The 18,901-nt window shown below is 38.0% G+C and overlaps 1 protein-coding gene across 1 annotated transcript in view; it reads left to right on the top strand.

Annotated features, from left to right (window-relative positions):
- The first annotated feature begins 1,389 nt into the window (after positions 1–1,389).
- nyap2a (neuronal tyrosine-phosphorylated phosphoinositide-3-kinase adaptor 2a) overlaps positions 1,390–18,901 on the top strand; it is a 47,342-nt gene continuing 29,830 nt past the window's right edge. Inside the window, exons 1-2 of the mRNA XM_065280684.1 lie at positions 1,390–2,115; positions 7,477–7,693. Coding sequence (XP_065136756.1) covers positions 7,497–7,693 — 197 coding nt within the window. The 5' untranslated portion in view covers positions 1,390–2,115; positions 7,477–7,496. The remainder of the gene's footprint in view (positions 2,116–7,476; positions 7,694–18,901) is intronic.

The raw sequence follows: 18,901 nt of genomic DNA, 5'->3' as shown, positions 1-18,901 counted from the left end.
TTTTTGCTACATATATTGCAAAATTATTATATTGCATTTGCATTGTATTGTTCTTGTGTGTTTTCCTTTTACAGTGCCCTTATCGCACACATTAGGATTTCTAATAAAGCTGCTATGAAACCATTTTTATTGCAGTACAAATAAATTGGAATTTAAAATATTTCTCTTCAGGTTTATTATTCTCTTTAGGCCAATTATATATTTTAGACATAAAGAAAATAAATTGATTTATTTTAGGGAGGGGTCCCTCACAAAAGGTTCATCATATTTGGGGGTCCTTAGCAATATAAAGTTTAAAAACCTCTGTCTAGACAACAAGAATATTGCTGAGCTACTTAGTTAAAGAGCAACTATGGTCCGATTCACGATTTTACATTTTCTTTGGTGTGTGCAGTAAGTGTGTGTTAGTACATGTAAACAAAATGCAAAAGATACAAACACCAAATTAAACGATGACGCAAGTTACATTACATCCTACGTAAATCTCTTTTCTTGGACTACAACAAACACGCATTGTAAGCAACAGTTTACTTCCTGGGATTGGTGATGTAGACAATTCCTCCCGCCTGTAAATTAACTCCTGTTAGCATTGCATCATGACCGAATCTTTTGAACATGGTAAGGAGCGTCACATTTCCTGCTGATGTATTCAGGCCAATCACAAAGTGCAGATTAGCTGGCAAATTTTCAGATCAATGAGTTTTGTACAAAATGAATGCGTTTGAGGAAAGCAGTATATCTGGAGCTCCAAAAATGCACAGCATGTGGAAAATAATGTGTTTTTTTAACCATAAACCACGCAAACACATTGTATTATACCAAATACACAAAATATAGTTGTTTTTAGGAATGAAATAGGTGCACTTTAAAGAGATATTTTACAGAAAAAGAAAAATTCTGTCATCACAAAAAAAAATTAATAAAACATACATAAACCCCAAAGTAAAAGATGACGCGAGTTATCGTCTTCAACATAAATCTCTTTTCTTGGACTAAAACAAACACAGGGATTGTAGGCATCATTTTCTTCCATAGTATTATTTCCCCACTATGGAAGTTAATGGTGCCCCAGATCTGCTTGGTAAAAATAAATATATACAAATAAACAATCATAAAATGTATAGGTTTAAGCATAACATGGTTGAGCTTTATCTCGACACAGCACAATGGATCAGTAGCTTGTGGCATAGAAATTACACACACACAAAACCAAAGTGTGTGTGTGTGTGTGTGTGTGTGTGTGTGTGTGTTTTTCTTCAGAACCTTGGACAGCTCTAAGGGTAAAGCACACTTGGGTGAGAGATATACGGTACATATAGAGAGAGAAAGAGAGAGAGAGAACGCGCAACAGAAGATCTTCAGGGAGATGGAGTGAGTAAGCAGTGAGGGTTGTGGAAAGCTGGAGGGAAGGAGATCACAGAGGCAAAGCAAGAGACTGGAGGCACAGTTAGCAGAAAAAAGAGCAAGAGAGAGGGGGGAAGTGAAAGAGAGAGAGAGAATAGAAGACAGGACAGATGCTACAGATGGTCTCTTTGGCTTCTGCTCATGACGGTTGAGCTGGGTTCAGCACTGCGTGTGTGTGTGACGCGCACGGGGGTGTGTGTATATGTGTGTATGACGGCAGCCGCGGCAGCAGCAGGGGACGACGGATCAAAGCCATTGTAGGGCATGATGCATTTACCAGCCTAACGTCGCTGTATGAACACCGTACGCGAACCCCACGCACACACATGCGCCACGCGTGTGTGGGGACGGCACCGATGAAACAACGCTGTGGATTTTTCCAGAACGCCGTGTTGAGGGAGGGGACAGCCTTGGTGGCCGTAAACCAGCGAGTGCGGTTGTAGGTGGGATAGGGTCGGACCATTTCCGTTGGCTTACTTTAAACATCTGGAACACCAAAGATGGAGATCTCCCTTTATCCCCTCACCCTACTCTTCTTCACGCCAGCGTGTGTTTCCTCTGAGCCGCGTCGCTGTCGCCGGGCTTGTCTGTCAGACGTGTGTGTGAGCCCCGTCGCATCCGCAGAGGGATTTGAGAACGTATGGTGCTGAACAACTCACGCAGAACACACCTGGACATCAGCTGTTCTAGGAGAACAGACACACGGATACTGTAAGTACAAGTCTGTCGTTGTCATCAGAACCATCCATCCCACATCCATGTTCTCCCTATGGATTTCATTTTGCCGTCTAGTGGTTTTCTTGTTTCCATCACTTCATTCTCCCCCTCCTCAATCGTTCCACATGAAGGCCAGCATTAAACTGAGAATCCTCAAGGGCTTAAATGTTTGGGGAACCAGACCAGCGAATCTTAACCCTTCACACCTTTAAAGCTCATTATTGTCTTTGGAAAAACATGGATCTAGTCAGAACCTTTGGGATTACAATCAATTCTACACCATTAAATATCAAACCTAGCAGTTTATTTAACATATTTATGGTGGGTTGTTCGTGCTGCTTGACGTTTCTTATGACCGGGCTCTTCGTAACGCTTCTGTGCATTAATTCATGGTTCTGGATCTACACATGCTGCGTGTGTGTCTCATAATATTTTAAGACCATTTCCATGCAGCTGTGATGAATTGGGACTATTAATGTGGTGCAGGGAAAACCATGAATTACAGGGTAATGGAACAAATAAGGAAGCTAAACTTCACTCACCGGGAAGCACTGATGTGGTGCTGTGGTTTCCCGCTGACCTATTTCGTGCGTGTGTGTATGTACTACAGCATGGGAAATATGGCATCTTGCCACTTCATCACTCCAGAGAAGAGACCCACCGTTTAAATACATGCAATCACACACAAATGACGGTGCAACTTAATTGTAACGTTATCCATCTGCACCATACAAAGCAGAAGAGAGGAATATCATGTTTCATGATTTGGGCATTACATCACACACACACACAAGTATGGTGGGGATGTCACGGATGCCAGAGTAAAGCGGAACTAATGCATCTTCAGCACAGAATTAGGTTCCCAGCTTCCTGCATTATGTCAGCGCACTAGGATACTGTTGCCTGGAAACCCACAGCTCGCTCTCATATTCTGTTTATAGAATACAGCTGTGTGTTATGTGTGTGTGTGTGTGCACAGATGTTTGTGTGCAGATGTGTGTGAGAGCCTTATTGTGCAGAAGTGTGTACAAGTGTGTGGGGAAGATATGTTAAACTTGAGAAAAGCAGATGAGGAGGAGAGAGATTATAAGAGGTATGCATGAAGTGAGAGAGAGAGAGTGAGATAAGCTATATTAAGACATGCTGAATAATACAATAGTGAACATCAGACTGGTGACATTCGCAGACTTGCAGAAAAACTTAAATATGACACGCTTTCTCTATTTCACACATAAAAGCAATGCATCATGCATTATATAAATAGACAAGCATAAAACAATTATTAAAAAATGTTGCTATTCATTAATTATTAGAGATTTGGAGCTTTAAAGTTTGATTTCACTCATTGAGTTCACATAATTTTTTTTTGCTATAGTTATGCAGCTGTTTGCCAGTAACTTACTGTAGATAAGATTACATTTGTGTAGTTTATTGACAACAGTTTCTTCAAAGTTAAATGAACATTAACAAGTCTTTGTCTTTATAAAATAAAACTATACAATAACATCCTCATGCAAAGCATTCTGGGAACCAGAAATCTTCATAAACTTTTTTCAGTTTTTTTCCTTCAGATATTGATTCCCAGAATGCTTTGCATGAGGCTGTTATTTTAGTTTTATTTTGTAAATATAAAGACTTGTTCATGTTTAAAGAGCACCTATTGTCCTATTCACGTTTTTACATTTCCTTTGGTGTGTAAGTGTGTATTAGTACACATTAGCGATATGCAAAAGGTACAAACCCCAAAGTAAACGATGACGCGAGTTATCGTCTCCAATGTAAATTTATTTTCTTGGACTACAACAAACACACGGATTGTAGACAACAGTTTACTTCCTGGGATTGGTGATGTAGACAAGACCGACATTATCATAATTTCACCCGCTTTGGACTCTGTAAGTTTAGAGCCTGTAAGTTAACTCCTGTCAGCAACAGAATCTTTCAAACATGGTAAGGAGCATCACATTTCCAGCTGACGTCAGAGGTATTCAGACCAATTACAACGTACAGATTAGCTGACCAATCAGGGACACAGATTAGTGTTGAGCGATATGCCCCATTTTGAGATCGTCCTATCGTCAGCCTGTTAGAACGCTGATACACGATAGTATCAGGTGGCAGGGCAGTAGTTTAATTTATTTGTTCATTTGATTGGTGGACAAAAATTAAGCAAGGGCAACACTGTCATAACCGCAACCTTCTTAAAACGAATAAAAATGCGTTTAAGTTCAGGCCCTTAAAAATTTTCTGAGTGCTAGGGAGTGGGAACAATAAACTCGCTGGTTTCAATGAAATGTCAGAGCCATGCGTATTACAAGTTCAGGTGCTAGAAGAAGTTCATGTCGTGCATTCAGATCTGAGCAAGAGTCCAAGATGCACGCATTGGCCCTCATTTATCATTCTTGCGTAGAAACGGGCGTATATGTTGGCGTAAGATTATGCTTACACTCCTCTCATCGCCTGATTTATGAAACTGTGCGTACCGATGATATTCAGGTGTACGCAATATCTGCCCTTCAGAAATGCCGCGGCTGAAAACGATCGTCATTAGAATAACACGCCCATATAAATTCAAGTCTCCGCCTCCCCCACGCCCTCATTTTACGACATTGACACATGGAAGACGGCAAAGACAAACCGGGGAAGTGGAAAGAAACAAAATTATTTTATTTGGGAGTTTAAAGAGCGGGATTAAAGACATTAATAATTGCATGACATTTTGTAATATTTGTATTATTATTTTTATTATTAATGACGCTTAAATGATATTTAGAAGAATAATTATTTATTATTATTATTATTATTATTATCATTATTATTTACTGTTGCCTACATCTAAATTATATGTCTGCTTAATGGTTCGGTTAAGTTTTTTTAAAATAATATTTTAAAATGATGTAGTAACTTTTGTAGTGTGTTTTTCTGTATTTACATACAGTTGTTTGTTAGCTAAGATCCAGTTTGATACGGAGCTCCGGATATAATTCAAATTAACAATTTGTTGCCACGACATCCACGTTTTACTAGGCTAATTCATAATTTGAAGTAATAATACTTGTAATAGTAATTACAAAATATTATAATAATTAATTCCAATGAACAAACTGTTGAATATTGGGAACGAATTTTATATTTATGGCCATACTTTAGACTAAATAAGAAAAGGAAGTGTCCATAATGTAGCATAAAAGATAATTCGTGGCCATGATTTTGTCCGCATGTTATCATATGATCGGATTTATGGCTCCATTCAACACAAGCATTTTACCTTTCCTATTAATGTGTAGCTATTTATTTATCATCGAATGGTATGTAACTAGCTTACCTTTTGATGCATTATTACCATGTTTTCGTAGCAGATCCTTGTGCTTTCTTGCAATGTGCAGCTTCAGATTCCAGGATTGCTAAACTTTTACAGTCTCTCCGCACTCCCTTTCAATGTTTTCTTCCTGTCCAATCTTAACTTTGAATTTTACTTTACATTTATGTATAAGGCTTGAATTCCATAACTTATTGCTAGACGTTTCTACAGATTCTCGAACAAATTATCAAAGGGCGTTCTGGATTAAACGAGCGGTCCTGAGCGAACGGAATATTCGGAAAAAGGCGCTCTGATGGTATTACCGCACCGCTCAACGCTCCGATCCGCTCACGTGCTCTGCCCTGAAACGGCTCGCAACTTAAGGAATACATATGCATACAAATCAAATGCTTTGGTAAAGTCACACAACATTGAAGTTCATGTTGCATAAAATAAACACTGAAGTTTATAATTACTATGTTTTAGTTTTTTTTTTTTTTTACAGTGGGTCATAATATATCATATATTTTAGTTTGTCAGTGCGTTGTGGTGTTAGGAAGTGTTTGCGCATTTCTGCACTAACTCAAAATGTGCGTACACCACCTCCTGAGCTGGCGTAGGATTTGAGCGTGCCGTACGCCAACGTCCATATTGATAAATCTCAAAGTCACCGTGGTTTTGGGTGTATGCCAGGTGTACGCTGGAAATTTGGTTTACGCACTTTTGATAAATGAGGGCCATTGAGTCCACGTGCATGCGAGAAGGAATCTGCGCGCATTACAAACTCTCTTGCACAAAGCAGAGACCACAAACCTTCTCATGCGAGGAAAATCATGCAATGTGCATGTTAATGTGAACCTATGATGATATTAATAATAACTAACGCCAACTATCGTCATGAAAGCCCGCTATTAGCGATATGTCTGGCAATCGTCGATACACGATACTATCGTTTAACGGCACAACCCTAACAAAAAGCTTGTCAAATTCGTGCTTTATAGGAAGAGATTGAAATCTGGAGCTACAAAATGTACGGTATGTGGAAAATAATGTGTTTTAAGCCATAAATCACGTGAACACTCACATGCTCTTCAATGTTCCTTTAAAGGAACAGTATGTAGGATTGTGGCCAAAACTGGTATTGCAATAACAAAACTTGTGGCTAAAACTGGTACTGCAATCACACAACTGGTGGCCAATACACAACATGACAACATAAACATCAGTTGAGGGCTGCAACTCCACTTTTTTTGCAGACCACTGTTGTCAGTGATGTAAGTATTTGAAATGAAAATGATTTCTTAATGTCTAGTGACATATCAGGGCCATTTTATGATTAATTGATATACATTTCTTACATACTGTTCCTTTAACTTTGAACAAACTGTTGCCAGTAAATAACTAATACATTTAAATCTACAGTAAGTTACTGGCAAACAGCTGCCAGTAATACTGTTTTACAGTGTTTGACACGATCTTACTCGGTTAATATGAAATATTTCAAGGTTATTTTAACAGAATGTACTTGACTTTAGGGTTTTTACAGAATAGGTCACATATTATTTATTGTCCTGTTTCCAAATATTGTAGTTTTGTTGTTAGTAAAGCAAAATTTAATTTAATTTAAATTAAACTGAGCATTTCAGATTTTAGCTGCTCTGTGGGGATATTCTCAGAAACAGAAAAACCTACATGCACATGCGAATAAAAAAAAAATAGAAACTGCTGTAAGTCATTTTGGATAAGTGTCTGCTAAATGCCTAAATGTAAATGCAGCATTTATTACAGAGCTTTGTTCAGATTAATGGTAGGTGACTGACTAATCATATTGGGCTTTACCTGTGTATGTGTCTTAAACATGAAGCCACCTGCCCTCAACCTGTAGAGAATCATGCTTTTCATTGTTAAAGCATAAAATATTCCCCTGACAACACCTGCCATTGTCTGTGTCTGCATGCGCAATTCCCACCTGTACTTCCATAGTGAATTTTTTTTATAAATAACAAGCTTTTAAGCATCTCTCTCTCTCTCTCTCTCTCTCTTGTCTCTGGCAGTCTCTCTGCTCTACTAAAGGATGGATCCAGGAGAGGACGAGTGTACACGTTTCCTGCAGTACGTGGAGGACAGCGGTCTGAGGGCTTATGATGAGCTGGTCATTCAAAACGCCTCTGACATTGCACGAGAGAGCGACCGCGTCCGCAACCACACACAATGGACATACTTACAGGAGAAAAACCAGAAGAAAAGGCGACAGGAGGAGGCAATCAAGAGGTACACAAAAAAACACAAAACTACAAACAGGTTGTTTTAATAGAAAATACACATAACTGCACTATGCCAAGTATTAGCTCATAAGTAAGATCAGAAGTTTACACCGCAAACAAAAGTTTATGCTACACATATGAATAATACCTTAAAGGCAGGGTGCACGATTTTTGAGAAACGCTTTGGAATAGGGAGTCGGGTGGGGTACCAAAACACTTGTAGCCAATCAGCAGTAAGAGGCGTGTCTACTAACCGACATCGTTGCCTGGGTTGCGTATGTGTGAGGCGGGTCTATCAACAGAAGGTCCAGAATCTATTGGGGTAGGGGCGTGTTTGTTTAGGTGATTTCAAATATCAACATGGCTTTCAGAGATCATGCACCCCGCCTTTAAATCCTATTGAGAAGTAACGTAATATATTCTGAGTAATCAAAAATTACTTTCTTACTTAGTATTTTTGTCTTGTTTTCAGTACAAATGTCTAAAAATTCTTTAAATTAAGATGTATTTTCTTGATGAGCAAAATGAAGAATTTAAGTGAATTTGTGCTTAAAACAAGCCCAAAAATCTGCCTATGGGTTAAGCCAAAAAAATCTTAAACACATACAGTACTGTGCAAAAGTCTTAGGCCAGCATGCCAGAATTAGATTTGTTGTTTTTTGCAATGTTATAGTGATCATATATAATTGTTTTTCAGTCTCTGTAATAGAATACATCCAGAGGAGATGTGTATATAGTATTAAAAAGTGTATAAAAATGTAAACTGATGTGTCAAGTTTTTAGGGTAAACTTCCCTTCCTCTTGAGCAATAGCAAGAAACTGCAGGATCTCTTAAACCTAAATAAAATTAAATCCTAATTTCTAATTTTAAAGAATTTATTGTTTTTACTTCATTCTGCTCAAAAACGCTCAAGATGTGTTTAGTGCCAAGAGAGGTCACACTGAGGTCAATGCACACACAGATGATGCCAAAAGAAGACATTTAGTCCTGAATTTTTTTTTGCACATATTTCCTGTATTTTCTGTTTGTATCTTAATGAAAAAGATTGAAAAAAAATATGGATGGACATTAAAACTTCTAAAACAACAAGTCTGATGGTGGTGGCCTAATGCAGGGTTCACACCAGATGCGGTAGAGGTAGCAAGCGCAAGTGATTTACATGTTAAGTCAATGCAAAGACGCGTTTAGGCATCCTGCAACGCGGCGCGAATGGTGCTGATTGCACAAATTAACCAATCAGGACCTTGCTGTAGTAGTGACGTGATTACAGGAATCAAGTGGCGTCTCAGCGAAGTCGCAGAAGCCACTCCCATGACGCGAATTTCCGCGTGAATGTTTCGAATGACTAGAATTTCACACGCGGCTTTCACTCAAATTGTCCGCGAATAGTGCGTAGTGAATGGTGTGAATGCAAAGTAAGACTTTTGCACAATACTGTAATTCAAGAAAAACATTTTTTACACCACTTTTTTATTGTTTTAAGCACAAATTCACTTAAATTCTTTATTTTGCTCATCAAGAAAATACATCTTGATTTAAGGATTTTTATATTTGTACTGAAAACAAGACAAAAATACTAAGTAAGAAAGTAATTTTTTGCAGTGCACAAAGCAACCGTTAAGGAGTTGAATGTAAAAGTCTATATTTACACCAGTGTGCTGTGCACTGTTCAACTGGGAGGATATGTGTGCAAAGAGAGAGACAGAGAGAGGATGACAGAGAAAGAGAGAGAAAGAGAGAGAGATGAAATCCTTTGGCCAATATTATTTTTACAGCATCTGTCTCGCATAGGACTTGTAAATGTATATGACTTTGTTTGTATATGTGTAATAGCCTATTTGCATTCTCCTTTATTGTCAGTTTGGTTTACTGTATGTGTGTCTGTGTTACAATACAGACCTTTAAGTCAACCTTGTGAAATGCATGCGAATGGGAATTATATGTTGGGGGTGGGGGGATCATTATATACATCAGCAAGGTTTATGAATAATAATAAGGAAAAGCCCCATAGCCATTAGTGAATGGCAGGTATAGAGCCATGGTAGATAACAGTTTTATCTCTATACCCAGCAGCCACAATTCTTTTCAATAAATATAATGACTATTTCCCACAGGGTGGGGGATAGAAAATGTAAAAAGTTGTAATGAGTGGACTACACATCTTTAATGTAACATATATAAGGTGAAATTGAATTCAGCAGAAAATAATGTAGGCTGTTTCATTTCTATTTCTAAGCCCACACTGCCTTGCTTACATTAGCAATAACATTTGTAATCTTCAGAGAAATGTGCATTGATGATTTCTACACTATAATAACATGGAAATGTATTAGGGTTTACATTGATGCATTTGGCAGAAGCTTTAATCCAAAGTGCATTACAAGATATACATTTTTTATCCTGGGTTCAATCCCATGACCTTTTGCGCTGTGCTAAGCTATAACATTAGCTATATGACATGGTCAATTCTGATGCACACATTCCTCTACTCCATTTCGATGTTCATTTCTCATCAATACATACAGACACATGCATGTTCTCTTTTCTTAAACACTCTCTCTTTATCTGTAAGTTGTCCTTTCAATGCCCTCATTTTCTTTCTCTGCTCCATTAACCTTACATTTCTTGACCCTTTTTACGTTGTTATTGAGTCTCTCTCTCTCTCTCTCTCTCTCTCTCTCTACAGTTTAAGACACTCTTACCATAGTAATGTAGTGTAAGTGGGGTCTTCTCTAGGAGGGCACACATACACACACAGTCAGACAGTTCATCTGTGGGTTGTGTCTTTCCTCTGAGGTGTTTTAGTGAGATTAAGCAATCAGAATTACAGAATGCTAATGAAATTTCATTAATACAATCGTGCACACACAATTCCAAACAAAACCGCTGACGGTGGGAGTGTATAAGTCGCACCTCCTCAGCCTGGAGGAAAAAAACAGGATCTGTCGCTATGGAGACAGAGGGGTGAGTTTCTATGGCAACAGTGGGCTTGGTCCTTGTCTCCCTCTCGTCTCTAAATTTAGACTGCCCCCCCTGAGGACACATGCACACACACTCCTTTAAAACACACAACAAAAGGCAGGTTTGGATGTGTCATTCAACTGTTATCTGTCTCCTGCACACACACACATAGATGTATATATACGTAGATATGCACACGGAGAAAGCCGTGCAAGGACGTACAACTGATACTGTAGAACAAACTGAAATATCTGAATCTGATGACCTTAAAAGACCTACAGAGTCCTGTTACGAGAAGTGAGATTTGTATGTTGATAACCTTCAAATCTAATACAATTTATTGACACACACATATTTGCATGTTCCTCTATATGCAGGAATGGTAAAATGACAGAAAAACAATTGCTATTTTTGTTTCATACAATTGTTGGTCTATAAATCCTGATTTGTTAGAGAGCATCAGGTTATTTAATTTGTTTTACTGTTTTTAAGATGCGCTTGTGTACACACACACAGACAAAGCTAAAAGATGCAGCCTTTGCAGGCATTATAGTGGAGTAAGCAAGCATGTCCAAATAAAATATTCTGGCTAGCAAGAAGCCTTCATCTGGTCATTTTTATAACAGCATAATATATCCTGCAGAGCTTCTGATATCCCACAATCCTCTAAGCAGTGTTGCCAGGTCCAGTTATTATAACCATCATTTCCTACTTTAATAGGACAACTAAGTAAGTTAAAACGTGAAAAGTTGCAGGTTTGCAATTCCCTTTGTCTTTTCTGTGGTCACTGCTCTTTAAGGTCACTACTCTCAGTTGTCACTGTTCTGTGAGGTCAGGGATTGGTGGTCCCTTATCTATGAGGTAACTGTTTTGTGAGATAAATGCTCTATGAGGTCACTGATCTGTGAAGTCACTGCTTGGTGAGGTCAATGCTCTGTGAGGTCACTATTCTATGTTTGGTGAGGTCACTTCTCTGTGTTTGATAAGGTCACTCTTCTGTGAGGTCACTGTTCTATCAGGTCACTGCTCTGTGGGGTCACTATTCTATGTTTGATAAGGTCACTCTTCTGTGAGGTCACTGTTTTATTTGAGGTCATTGCTCTGTGAGGTCACTATTCTATGTTTGAAAAGGTCACTCTTCTATGAGGTCACTGATCTTTGAAGTCACTGCTTGGTGAGGTCAGTGCTCTGTGAGGTCACTATTCTATGTTTGGTGAGGTCACTTCTCTGTGTTTGATAAGGTCACTCTTCTGTGAGGTCACTGTTCTATGAGGTCACTGCTCTTTGGGGTCACTATTCTATGTTTGATAAGGTCACTCTTCTATTAGGTCACTGATCTTTGAAGTCACTGCTTGGTGAGGTCAGTGCTGTTTGAGGTCACTATTTTATGTTTGGTTAGGTCACTTTTCTATGTTTGATAAGGTAACTCTTCTGTGAGGTCACTGTTCTATGAGGTCACTGCTCTTTGGGGTCACTATTCTCTGTTTGATAAGGTCACTCTTCTGTGAGGTCACTGTTTTATTTGAGGTAATTGCTCTGTGAGGTCACTATTCTATGTTTGATAATGTCACTCTTCTATCAGGTCACTGATCTGTGAAGTTACTGCTTGGTAAAGTCAATGCTCTGTGAGGTCACTATTCTATGTTTGGTGAGGTCACTACTCTATGTTTGATAAGGTCACTGTTCTATGAGGTCACTGCTCTGTTAGGTCACTTTTCTTTGTTTGATAAGGTCACTCTTCTGTGAGGTCAGTGGCGTGTGAGGTCACTGCTCTGTGAGGTCACTGCTCTGTGAGGTCACTGCTCTGCAACGTCACTGCTCTATGAGGTCACTGCTTAGCTAGGTCACTGCTCTGTGAGGTAACTATTCTATGTTTGATAAGGTTACTGTTCTGTGAGGTCAGTGGCCTGTGAGGTCACTATTCTATGAGGTCACTGCTCTGCGAGGGCACTGCTCTGTGAGGTCACTGCATTGTGAGGTAACTATTCTATGTTTGATAAGGTCACTCTTCTCTGAGGTCAGTGGCCTGTGAGGTCACTATTCTATGAGGTCATTGCACTGCGAGGGCACTGCTCTGTGAGGTCACTGCTTTGTGAGGTCACAATTCTATGTTTGATGAGGTCACTCTTTTGTGAGGTCAGTGGCCTGCGAGGTCACTATTCTATGAGGTCACTGCTCTGCGAGGTCACCTTTTTAGTTAGGGATAAAATATGACTTGGACAACCCTTGTTTTTGTTTTTATTAGATTCATCCCGTGTATTATGTGCATATAATAACAATTTGCCAGTGATGGAGTGAACTGTCAGACGCAGCATTGCAGGTATTAATGATAACTCTTGTTAATTAAATTTTCCGGTTATAGTTTTGGAATGGTTGCCTTGCAGCAGTCGAAGACTTGAAAGCAATTTATTCCCTTTTACAAACTGCAGTCAATGGTATCGTGTATGCTATAACAGAGCCACTACTATCTCATGAAAACAACAAAAGGAAAAAATACTATAGACTGGAAGTAGTACATTTAAAGATCAGATCAATAACGTAGTATCAGTAAAGGTCAGTGGGTCCTTCGAAGTATGTGTGTAAGTGTATAACATGGCTTTTCCTGAATAGAGAATTTAAAGGAGGATGCCTCCACCAAAGTTCATGCCACCTTTGACTCTCGTCAGTTGTATTTGTAAAGCGTCTTCACGCAAAACATGAACAATCGTTGCACTCTGTGGATTATCATTTGTAAGTGCAGTTGCAAGTCTTATGCTACGTACACACCAAACGCGTAGCATAGTTGCTCACTCTAGATTACTTGCGAGATTTAACTTTCTGTCATGTGAATTTTTCGCTCGAGTTGAATATTTTCAGCTTGCGCGAAGGCGCGTTTGAGGCGAATAGCATGTTGTTTTCACGGCATTGCATCTGATTGCGTCTTTGCATTGACTTTGTATGTAATCTACTTGCGCAAATCGTTGAACTCGTGTTTGATGTGTATGCACTCTGGTGGCGGTGTTTCGTTGCCAGCACAGTAAAGTGCTCACTAAACTTAGCAAAAACAAACTGCAATTTAAGGAGTTTCCTACTAAGAACTATATAAGGCGCTAAATTAGCTATATTTTGTGTATGTTGAGCAGGTGAATCAGTGCAGACACCAGATGATTATTATAGTAATGTGTCCTGCATGAAATGGTGGTTTAACATTGTGTTCACATGTCAACTTGACAAGTAATGACACAAAAACGAATTATACTTTTAAACTGATTCAGTTTAATAAATAGTAAAAATAATTCAGTCACCAAGCGAATCAAACAGAGCTCCGTGAATCAATCGGAGATCATTGAGAAAAACGCATAATAGAGGATGTGAAACAGCTTTTCTCCACATTTAGTAAGACTTATTAGTAAGACTAATAATGCACATTTTTAACAAATTGTTGACAAGTTACAAGTTAATGCTTAGTTCATTTTCTACAAAATCAACAATTTTGACTGGCATGAAATGATGCATTCATATAAAAGCAAAAACAGGTAGTTAACCTCAATTTAGCTACAGTAAACTAAAATATAAGGGCTTCATATAATTATTTATGAAATATATAACACTATTATTAGGTCAAGCAAAAGTTTAGAATTTGACAGATCTCTTTATTATATTAAGCAACGAAGGCAGTAAAAATATTTATTTTATCAAGAGTGGAGGAAAGGATGACAGTAAGAGTGACAGATAATGTCTATGATCGTGTACAACAACTACAACCAAAGACTTCTGAACACAACACTGCAAAAGAGCCCAATGAACTGTAAATGAAAAGCTTGTGTTATATTTTTATGTTATTAAACAACGTTGCTGTTTGTTAACTCTAAATGAACACATTAGCTGCTATGTTGTATTTCATTCATTTAAAATTTATTATTGTCACTTTAATTATTTATTTATTAAACCCTAAAAATACGTTGCGTAAAGTGTGTTGTTGGGCCACAGTAAACAAGTATGTGTGCATAAGGATAGCACCACCTCCACCTCATTTTGAGCCAGAAAATCCCTGTGTATTAGAAAGAGAAGGATAGTAAAAATAAATGTGATGGACAGAAACAATACAAAAAAAGAAAAACAGGGGGTAAAAAGTAAACAAAAGCAAATGATGGGAAAGGATTTCAGGAAAAATCCTACACAAGAGAAATGAAGGGTGAAAGGGATAAATGGGCTGATTTATTACAACAAGGTTGATGGGTGTCAACTGCTGGATGGGCAGATACAGACATTTATTTACTGAGCTCTGATCAATAAAGTCTAATATAACGCACAATATTGCACAGGCACACACACATATTAGACAAACGCACTGATATTGGGCTTCAGAGGCACCTGCACTTTTCCACTGAGAATACAGGGTGTTTGTGTTGGAGGATTTCAGTACAGAACTGTCAGTAATACGTTATGCCCATAGGAGCATGTTAAATCAATGTATCCTGTCTAAGCACACACACATACACTTGTCCATTTAATCCATTAGTTGTGGAAATCCAAGCTGTGCCCTACTAATCGGTATTCCCATGACCTATAACCCTTTACACATAAAGCCTGCAACAATTACAAGTAACACACTGATATACCACCCCAGTACCAGGGTTTTCCTGCACCAAAAGGAGGTGGAGCTCATCTGATGCACACACGTATGTGGCTCAACAACACACTTTATTAACACTTTAATAATGATTAAAAAAAAAGATAATTATTAACTTAAAGCGCGCCTATTTCATTGCTTAAAACAGCATTATTTTGTATATTTGGTATAACTCGCGTCATCGTTTACATTGGGGTTTGTACCTTTTGCATATCATTAACATGTACTAATACACTCTTAAACACCAAAGGAAATGTAAAATCGTGAATCAGACCATAGTTGCTCTTAAATTGAATACAACATGGCAGCTAATGTGTTCATTTACAGTTAAAGAGTTAGTTCACCCCAAAATGATTTTTGTGTGCAAAGAAAACAAAACTTGGTCCTTCAGTGCGCGTTCACGACCAGACTACTGCGCATGCTGCTGACATCACCTGATGACATAGTTGCTAGCGTACAGACACAGAATATGCTGGCAAGTAATTTGTGCATATATACAGGCTGTTTAATTATTGTTTACAATGTTTGCTTAATGGCTTAAATAAAAAAATTGCCAACTACGTCAGCAGGTGACATCAGCAGCATGCGCCATAGTCTGCTATGAGTATTGGCTACTCATGCAGGTGTGAAAGGCGAGGGGTAAAACTGCACACGATACAAAAAATTATTAAAAGATGCATGGATGAATGGATGGAGAGAGGGTGGGATGTGGGGACATTGGTGCATTGAAGCTGGCAGACAGTGAAACAGACATTCAATCATTTTTTATGAACCACTACAACCCACACCACCACACCCTCAACTCTGTATACACACTCACAATGTGTGTATATGTGTGTGTGTGTGTGTGTGTGTGTGTGTGTGTGTGTGTGTGTGTGTGTGTGTGTGTGTGTGTGTGTGTGTGTGTGTGTGTGTGTGTGTGTGTGTTACTTAAAGCCAACACAAGTAAATCCTGTCTGCTCTTTAGGACGATTAGTTTTCCTGAGAGAGATAGAGAGAGAGAGAGAGAGAGAGAGAGAGAGAGAAATGAACCGACTGCACCCTTGTCTTTCTCCATCTCTACTCTTCTCCCTCTTTATTTTATTGCACTTTCTCATGAACAGAGAGACAAAACTAACTCAATTTTTCAGGGATATTCAGCGCAGAAATCATCTTAAAATTCAGCCAAATTGCTCTGAATTAAATTATGCTGAACTGGCTCTTGGACGAAATTCATGAAGGTATGGGGAATGTATAGATTCATGAATAGATAAAGTGAATTAGTCTTTCATATGTAACATATCTACGTTTAAAATGTGGAATACTTTGTCACATGTGGATGGCTAGAGGCTGCATATGGTATACAATATGTATTAGAAGTCATTAAGAAATAAATCATCTCTACAGGAATTCTACATCCAGGCAAAGCACCAAAGATGTGGATCGTATAACACAAAATGAGTATTCTCCTGGGGACAATGGTATATCTGGGGACCATTGTACAAACCAGCCCAGCTGTTGTTGTTTTTCCTTTTAATTTACCACAGGTTTCTCACAAACTGATCAATAAAGCATTTTTTCATTTTTATTTACTGATAGATACAACATGAAATAAATGTTCATTTTGCTACTGTGTGCAAGACCTGAACTTACCAAGCAATGACCTCGCATAGCAGTGACCTCACAGAGCAGTGACCTCGCAGAACAGTGACCTCGCAGAGCAGTGACCTCATAAACCACTGACCTCACATAAGAGTGTACAAGAAAAATTATAATATAGTATAATACAGTACAGTACAGTGTAGTGTAATGTAGTTTAATGCAGTACAGTACAGTATAGTGGTGGAGTAAAGTATATCATCATTGGATAGTGTTTGGTATACTATAGTACAGTACAGTACAGTGGTGCAGTAATATACAGTATAGCACAGTATAATTTGATATAGTCTGATATACTATATTGCAGTACAAAACCAAAGTGAACATCTGGTCTGTATTTATTTTTCGCTGTGGCTAAACTGCTCTTTGAAATATATACTTTGTTGAAACTAAAATGTTTTGGTTTGCTAAAAAATAGGGGAGATGACGAGTATCGATTACAACTGTGCGAAGAGGTTTGATAGACAGGCAACAATTGAAGGACACTGCATTGCATACATTAATTTTACACAATAACGTTAGCTCAGTTAGATACATGTGATATATGAATAAATGTAATTTACTTGTCCTTTATTTCCTTTGTTATCAAAAATAAACTACTGTAAAAAGGACTCTGTTGTTATTGATTTCATATGGAAGCATACCGGAAGTTGTGTTTAGTCAACAAAAGCACTTGTTTATGTTGTTGCTGCTGAAACCTTAACCTACAGTCTATAGTATTGTTTGATATGGCAAAGTATAGTATAGTACACTTAAATATAGTGGTATAGTATATTATAATATAGTATAGTATAGTGGTGCAGTAGTGTATTGTTTGATATAGTATAGCACAGCATAGTTTGATATAGTACAGTATAGTATAGTTCAGCTAAATATAGTAGTATTGTTTGATATAGTTAAGTATAGCATAGCATAGCATAGCATGATGGTGCAGTATAGTATAGTATATTTTGATATAGTGTAGTATAGCTGTGTAGTATAGTACAGTATAGTATAGTATAGTATAGCATAGCATAGCATAGTATAGTATATAGTATACTATAGTGGTGCAGTATATTACAATATCATTTGATATAGTGTAGTATAGTTATGCAGTATAGTATAGTATAGTGCTGCACAATTAATCGCATCGCAATCGCGATGTCAGCCTGTGCGATTATATGACAGCAAAATGTTGCAATTATATTAAATAAATAAATGTGTTTACTTGTTAACAGAAACTTTCTGATAACAGTTTGATGATTTTCCTTGCTGTTTAAAAAAAGAAAGAAAAAACGAACAAAAAAGGCAGTGCACGTGTGACATGCACGTGTGGCATGCACGTGTGTGGCGTGCGTCGTCACTTGTGTGTGCACAGCGCGGAAATACCGGAGCAAAGATGGATGCAGAGGAGATTGACAGTGATCTGGTAGCTGAAAAAAAACTCTACGTCTGTTGTATAACGGTATTTTGGATTTAGGATTACTGACACTGAGCAGTTGTTACATCACGTGGCAATACGAAAACATTTCTAGTTTTACAAATACACGTTTTAGCATTATCCCTAAACTGTGTGTGGATTTTCCTTAAAACCCATCAAGTTGACTCATGATACCATTTATTATAATCGCAACTGCACATCGCAATATTAGCATCAATAAGCGCAATGGGAAAAATTACCCAAATCGTGCAGCCCTAGTATAGTATAGTATAGTGGTGCAGTATAGTATAGTACAGTACATATAAAGTATAGTGTAGTATAGTGGTGCAGTATATTATATTATAGTATAGTATAGTGCATAGTATAATTTAAAATAGTTTAGTACAGTTGTGCAGTTTAGTATAGTACAGTATAGTATAGCGGTGCAGTATAGTATAGTGTGATTTGATATAGTGTAGTATAGTGGTGCAATATAGCAGCTTTTCATATAGTGTAATGTAGTTGTGCAGTATAGTATTGTTTAGCATAGTATAGTGGTGCAGTATATTATAGTACAGTATAGTAAAGCAGTGCAGTATAGTAT

This window comes from Paramisgurnus dabryanus, chromosome 8 (assembly GCF_030506205.2).
Source record: "Paramisgurnus dabryanus chromosome 8, PD_genome_1.1, whole genome shotgun sequence".
In the NCBI taxonomy this organism is placed as follows: Eukaryota; Metazoa; Chordata; class Actinopteri; order Cypriniformes; family Cobitidae; genus Paramisgurnus; species Paramisgurnus dabryanus.
This window is presented reverse-complemented; position numbering and strand designations above follow the sequence as displayed.